The following is a 7,567-nucleotide window of genomic DNA, read 5'->3' as shown; positions in this document are numbered from 1 at the left end:
GATGTATTAAGCGAGGTACGAAAAACAGACCCCAGCTGTTGAAATGTAATCTCTAGCAGTAGAAGAATCTGAGGAGCTTCCATTCCCTTTTGTAAACGTTTCTGCACTTGTGTGTGACCACAGCTTCCTGCCAACCCGCTTTGGTAGCCTTGTGGACAATGCCCTGGTGTACATTTCAGGTTTTGTGTTTTTCTGTGATGTGTGCCATGGTGACCCTACAAAGGATGACTGATTATAGATGATTGATGGTTAATATACAGCCTTTTGTTATTGTTGTTATTATTATTATTATTATACCAATACTATTATTGTACCTACCAGTCACTATTTAATTTACTATTTTTATTATTGTCTATATTATTCTGCAATTGATATTACATTGTATTTGCTATTATTATTATTATCGTTATTATATTATACCACTTGCAATTATCAATCTATTATAGTTATGCTGGTAAATTATTGTACTTTTCACTAGTCACTATTTAACTATGTTTTATTATTGTCTCTATTCTGTAATTGATATTTCATATTCTATTGCTATTATTATAGTATTATACAAACTATGCTATTATCATTATATTATTGTATTTTTGATATTATATAATTATACTATTCATTATTTTATTTGCTGTATACTGTTTGTTTATTTCATTGACTATTTTTGTATTGACTATACACTATTTACTATTACTTCTCACTTTATCATGTATTTACTATTTGCATTGCAGTGTAGTTGTACCAAATCATATGTATAAAGGATCCATGAGTTATCTTTGTTATTGTATATTTAGAGTATCTACCTGTAAATATCTATCATTTTAGTGCTATAAAAAAACAGAAAGCAGCCTGCCAGTGTGATTTGTATTTGCAGAGGTTTCATTTTCTCAATGACGGTCAATTCTAAGCACAAGAAAAGCAAAAATCGGTTAAATACAGAAAATGCATTTTCCACTATAAGAAAACTTTATTTCATTTAATGTGAAAATTAAATTATATCTCAGTATGGGCGTCTTCATAATTCTTATTCAAGTATAAAAAGCCAAACGCATTACAAGCCTTTGACAATTCCTTATTAAAATATATCTATTTTATAAGTCTAACTATCAAGATTTTAAGTAACTATAGAATAGAACTTTTAGTATACCACGTACATCATAAACCACTGAAATCGGTTGATAAATGTAAACGTTTTTTTTGTTTTTATCCAGAAAAGCCGCAGCTCACCCGTTTACTTGCATTTGTTTACAGTGCAGTCTTGCCCTCAGCAATATGGCGGACGCGTTGACGTATTGCAGCAACGTTCTAAAGCGGCCAATAGGGCGTCTATGTATTTATTATGTCTATGGTGCTAGTGATCCATTTCTTAATTTCAAACAGTAGGTTCATCCACTCACCAACAGATGGCGCTGCAAACTCAAAAAAATTGAATTTGCTCAGTACGCTGAAGATCAGACGTCGGCCATTGGTTGTTTGTCAAAGAGAAGGGAACTTGTTACACCTCAACAGGATACGGTATGGACGTGAAAAGTCAAAGAAAACTTTAATCGACAATATTTTGTCAAGCAAATCATGATTTTACGGATACGACAGATCTCAGGTAGGCCTAAATAGTAGCTAAACGCACAGCAACATCGTGACGTGTTGGTTACAACAGGTGCACGATACCTAACAACCTGTTACTGAGAGTGTGTCGTGTACTTGTGGATAGCCTATTGGAAAGTCTGAAAGTTTTTTTGTTTTCTTTAAATCAACACAAGCGATTTAAAATGAAGTTTTACAGACTTTAAGAAAACATCTGCTGAAACTCTGTTATACTGTAAGTCTTTAGGTTTCATTTTGTGAAATTGCGATGACTAAGTTACACGTTCTCTTCCGTATTTTTAAATATATAGCATACCTTTAATTTATTTTGCTCTCATTTGATGTTTTAAATGTCCTGTCTAAAGAAATCATGATGGCAGGATGTGTAGCCTACATTTTCTGGACTAAAGAATTCAGTTTTGTTCCATATGGAGTTTATTAACCCATTAATGTTATATGTTAAGCGTTGCAATCACTGATCTATATAATGTTCTCTATATAGATCAGTGGTTGCAATGCACAATGACTATCAGTGTTGGGTAATTAGTCATTAAAAGTAATTAGTTCCTGCATTTGAATTACTTTTCCCTTGAAAGGGTAAAGTAAGGGATTACTCTTATTTTTTTCTGTAATTGAATTACAGTTACTTCTGATGTAATTTAACTATACTGTGTATAGACTGTAGAGCGTTTATATATATATAATACAATAGTGGAATTAACATCAACATTTAAAGTCTAACTTTAAAATGCATGTTTTTATGTATCCTCACATTTGTAATACTTTGGTAAGTTAATAAGAATAATTTATGTATTTTTATATGATTTATTTGAATGAATTAAAAGAGACGTTCCATGTCTATCTTTGAATCACTTAACTAGTTGAGGTTGATATAGGATTTAGAAAGTAATAAGTAATTAAATAATTTTTGGAGAGAGTAATTTGTACAGTAATCTAATTACACTATTGAAGATGTAACTAGTAATTCATTACTTTTTTAGAGTAAATTACCCAAACACTGATGACGAAATCATATGGAATTCTATGAAGCGCCTCAAAGTGATACATGAATGCGACAATCATTCAGTTAGCCTGTAAAGTTGCCGAATATTTTTTTAATGTCAATTTTTTTTCCCCCCTTTAAACCACACAGAACACTAACTCAAGTCATCAAACATGAAGAAGGGAGCAATGCAGAAGAGCAAGCAGTGGAATGTGAAAGGTGCCTTGCGGCTGGCGTCTCTCTTTCACTTCCTCCATTCTTGTGGTTCCGGTTGCCTCCTTCCCTTCCTGACCCTCTACTTCCGACACCTGGGTCTCAACGCTTCCATGATCGGAATCATCATGGCGTCCAAGCACCTGCTCGCCCTGGTGTGGCGGCCGTTCTCCAGTGTCCTCGCCAGGAAGTACGACAAGCGGCGGACGGTCATAGTGGGCTCATTGCTCAGCTCGGCATTGGTGGTTTTGACTCTTCTGTTCTTCCCGTCCATAAGAACCCATACTGAAAGTGGACGGTGTAACGCTAGTCAACCCGATGCTGATCCTACCGTGCTTCTAGCCACGCTAGAGCAGATTCCATCACAATCAAATGCTACTGTTTATTCGGTAAACCAAACTTCTGTACGTACCGAGCAACCTGTCGAAAATAACACATTTGTAAGTTCAAACGGGTCAGCAAGAGGATTGAGATCTTTGAAAAAGGAAGATCATGTTCATGCCGAGTTCCTAGGGAGCCTGAAAGTTATGGATGCCCAACATCAGATGTTCTTTCTGGTTCTGATAGTGATGGTTTTGTGGGAGTTCATGTCCGCCCCGTTGGAATGGACAGCAGATGATGGACTGTACGAATACTTGGATTTCGTAGATGCCACCGACCGCCATAGTGGCGTGAAGGTCTGGAAGGAACTTGGGGCCGCTTTTGGGAACTGTGCAGTTGGTGTTCTTGTAACCAGCCTGTTTTGTCTTACAGGAACTTCGGTGGAGTTTTATTCTTACACTATACTCATGATCCTAACCGTACCTACTGCCGTCCTACTACCAATCTACCTCCGAAAGCGTGAGCGCCTCATTAGTGGCGGCTTTAAGTCACTGCAATTGGTGCACGGTAACTCGCAGGCGATACTTTGTGCCATCACTGTCGTTTTGATGGGCATGGTGAGCTCAGCTGTGTCGGATTTCCTCTTCTGGCAGATGCAGGACTGCGGTGCAACGGAAATCCACATGGGAATCTCTTTAGCCCTGGTGCACCTAAGCCAGACTGGCTTTATGCCACTTTCTGGGCATCTCTCCAGGTTTCTTAAGTACCACGGTTGGTTACTAGTATTCGCTGTCGTCATTTTAGCCCTGCAATGCCTTTATTATTCCTTCTTGTGGAGCCCGTGGGCCGTAATACCCGCTCAACTGCTGGCGGGCTTCAGCACTGGCGCCCTCTGGTGGTCCGTAACATTGCAAAGCGAAGACATCGCCACGCCCGGCACCGAAAAGACCATCTTAAGGTTGTTTGAGGGACTTTCTCTGGAGCTGGGAGCTGCATTTGGCAGTCTGATGGCAGGGTTCATCGTGCAAAAGTTCGGTATCATGACGCTTTTCCAAGGTGCGGCGGTCCTTTTGGCTTTGTGGAGTAGCGCTCTTGCCATACTCAAGTGGAAGATTCCTCAGCAGCGCCGAATAAACTACTCACGGCTGCTGGCCGCCGACACCGAGATGAGTGAGTCCGAGTCGGACCAGGAAAAAGATTGGCTGGAGACGGCAATGGAAGATGACACAGGAAAAATTAGTGGACAATGGAAAAGTCTGAATCAATAGAAGCAAAGAGTGACTTGTTAACATCTACAGAGAGCAATTTAAAAGAACCAAGAGAAAAATGACACTAAAATTGTTCATTAAACTGTCAAAAAAAGTATCTTGCTCAGTATTTTTGTCTTGTTTTCCCATTACAAATATCGAAATATTCTGAAATCAAGATAGTTTACTAATTTGCTTAAGATATTAAAGGGATAGTTCACCAAAAAATGGAAATTCTGTTATCACTTACTCACCCTCAAGTTGTTCCAAACCTGTATTAATTTCTTTCTTCTGCTGAACACACTTCTTTTGTGTTCAGCTAAGGAAAGAAATTCATAAAAGTTTGGAACAACTTGGGGATTTCATATTTTGAAGATTATTGGGAACTAAACAGTTGATGGATCCCATTGACTTCCATAGTAGGGGAAAAAATACTATGTTCATCAACTGTCTGGTTACCAACATTCTTCAAAATATCTTCTTTTGTGTTCAACAGAACAAAGAAATTCATACAGGTTTGCAACAACTTGAGGGTGAATTTTCATTTTTAGATGAACTATCCCTTTAAGACTTGCTTTCTGAAAAACTGATCAAATTCAAGTTAGTTTTGGCTTTAAAAAAAAAGGTCAAACAAGATTATTTTTCTCACCACATTGACATCTTGTTAAATTTTTCAGAAAACAAGACTTAAAGTAATATCTTAAGTCTTTCTCACGGAAATGTATCTTGATTTAAGAATGTCTGGATATTTGTAATGTACAAATACAAAAAATACCCAGTAAGAATTTTTTTTTTTTTTGAGAGTGCTCAATGAGGGCATGTTTTCATTCATCTTCATCATAAAGTCCATCAGGAATGAAGTTACATCAGTTAATGACTCTTTCAAGCCAGCTAAATCTCTATCTGGGATCGTTTAAGGCTTTGAGAGAGGCATTGTACCTCCAATACCAGTACAATACTTGAATATCCTTAAATGTACATCATCTTTCTTTTGTGAAGATTTATTATTTTATAGACCGGCTCTTTTGTAAACTGATCTGTGACAGGAGATGAGCTGATCTTTGCTTACAGTAAGCATGTCATCTCTGTCAAACGGCAATAATCACATGAGCAAATAATGCCTATTGTTTCTAACGTCTTCACACCCTTTCTTTCCCACCCATTCTTATGTTTTGAAAAGATTTGTGATCTGAAGGTAAGCCTTGGTTACCTGTTAAGCAGAGGCGTTTTTGTATTTATTGTGCATGAGGCACTCACGTTTTGCACTATTAGGTGTCAAGAGGGAGGGGGTTTATAATAAAAGTGTCATATTTACAGATTAAGGGATTAATGGATTGAATAAAATGCTTTGTTTAGATGTGAAGTCTGCCAAACCTGTATTGTGGGGAGGGGTGTGGGAAGCTTCCCAAACTTGTTCTTGAGTCAATTTTCCTGTACAGCTAGTCTGATTGTAGAGCGGTCTATTTGTGACTGACAACTCTTTTTAAAAAAATGTGAGGAAGGATTGGAGTAAATATATTTTATGTGTTTGAAATCAAGAACATCTATTAAATTATTATTTCCGCTTTCAGCAAATGCATAATGTCAAGTGTTGTTTTTATTCTTTCTTTCTAAAATGTCTTGACAAGCCCTGCATCGTAAAAAGTGGTGTACTTTGATCCTGTTTGTCCAGGATTACCCATTTTATGACATTTATTATGTAACGGAATCAGTGAACATGAATTTGCCATGTTAACATTTCATGGCATAGCATTGTGTCAGTGCTGATGCAATTTCCTTGGGATTGGAACTGATGCTTTAATATAACAGGTCAGACCACATAGCTAAACGTGATTTTTCCTCAATTGCTGCTTTAATAGCATCATCTGTCAATGCAACCAGGCTGTTAATGGTTCAGCAATAGATGCCTTTACAACGTAACACCGACCCTCACAAACATTTTCTGTAGGCATTCGCAGTGCAAAAGTTTTGTATGTTTAACTTTTATGTCCTGTTAAACCACTTGTTTTACCATTCAAATTATTTATGCACATGCTCATGTTTGTTAGGGGATAACAGTTTAGGACCCATGACCAGTTTTGAAGAATGAAGACCAAGAGTCAGGAGTGCCCTCTACGTTTTTTCATATATACAAATTTCTCAACAGTTATACTCTTTTCAAGGTCTAGCTACATCATTACTGCAGTTTGAATGATTCTGATTGGCTAAGAGAAAATAGTCATTGTAAATTTCCACACATTTTCAGTTAATCAGATGCATAGTCTTCATAGATCACTTGTTGATGCTTTCACCCCGGGATTAGGCATGTAGTGACCTTCCAGAGCTGATGCAGGTGCCAGCTTGCCCAGAACAACACACTGTCACTCTCCCTAGGATGCCCGCTGTACACCTTCAATACTGATCTGGAACACAGAATAGCTACTACGCACATACACAGATACACAGTTTCTCCAAGGTTGGAGTCGTTGAGATCCAGTTCTGACCAGAAAGTTTCCCAAAACATACTGATAACATGTGCTTTCTCTCAGTAAGAGGTACAGACAATATTCACCATGATTCTTTAGTGTTTCAGTAACAGGAAATAATATTAAATGAAAGAAAAATCCATATTTCATCTCTGGAATCCGGGCTAAGTGAGTAAGCACTGTTACTGCACTCCTGGCATGGACCAGACCCTCAGTCACTCAGAGACCAAATACAAACTTTAGAAAACATATACCCTTCAATACCTAGGAAAGCCTGTAACACGTGGATGACAAATTTACATTAGTTTGCTCTGATAAAACTTTCTAGGAATTTGTGATGTGGATCATTCTTTTACAGATTAAAGTGGTATAGACACAGACAGTCTTTTGTAATGAAACTGTTGATGCGTTAATGTTACAGTACTGGTCACAGTCTAGTTACAGTCTGGTTTTTACTTTTATGAAAATGAAAAAGGCATGACTCAAAGGCTAAGAGCGATTCACATTTTAAAGGTAGGATGTATTACAGTCATGTTACTTTTAGATGTGTGAACCATATACACCTTTCCATAACATTTGTAAACATTTAAACATGGTTTCATGTGAACCTATACCTCTAGCAAGTAAATACGTAGCTAGGCTTTTTCTTCAAGTGGTATATTGCATTTTGCTTATCAAGTGATATTGTTGGGTTTTGCTAATTATTGCTAATTGGTAATTATAGGGATAAATAT

At 37.2% G+C, this 7,567-nt stretch overlaps 1 protein-coding gene across 3 annotated transcripts; it reads left to right on the top strand.

Annotated features, from left to right (window-relative positions):
* The first annotated feature begins 1,434 nt into the window (after positions 1–1,434).
* mfsd6l (major facilitator superfamily domain containing 6-like) lies at positions 1,435–5,946 on the top strand. Of its 3 annotated transcripts, XR_013816837.1 has the most exons (3): positions 1,461–1,600; positions 2,738–4,473; positions 4,920–5,940. XR_013816837.1 is itself a non-coding variant. In XM_079821109.1 (2 exons), the coding sequence occupies exon 2, from the start codon at positions 2,761–2,763 to the stop codon at positions 4,387–4,389; it is 1,629 nt and encodes a 542-aa protein (XP_079677235.1). In that variant the 5' UTR covers positions 1,435–1,600; positions 2,738–2,760; the 3' UTR covers positions 4,390–5,946. The 3 variants fall into 3 exon arrangements, 2 of the variants coding, with proteins under 2 accessions (XP_079677235.1, XP_079677236.1); XM_079821109.1 differs by having other exon boundaries at positions 1,435–1,600; positions 2,738–5,946; XM_079821110.1 differs by having other exon boundaries at positions 1,435–1,515; positions 2,738–5,940.
* Positions 5,947–7,567: the final 1,621 nt, after the last annotated feature.

This window comes from Gobio gobio (assembly GCF_949357685.1).
Source record: "Gobio gobio genome assembly, chromosome: 1".
NCBI lineage: Eukaryota > Metazoa > Chordata > Actinopteri > Cypriniformes > Gobionidae > Gobio > Gobio gobio.
The sequence above is the reverse complement of the archived record's forward strand: the minus strand, read 5'-3'. Positions and strand labels throughout refer to the sequence as shown.

Excerpts from the sequence above, each read along its gene's own strand:
- mfsd6l (XM_079821109.1), top strand. The coding sequence starts at position 2,761 with ATGAAGAAGGGAGCAATGCAGAAGAGCAAGCAGTGGAATGTGAAAGGT.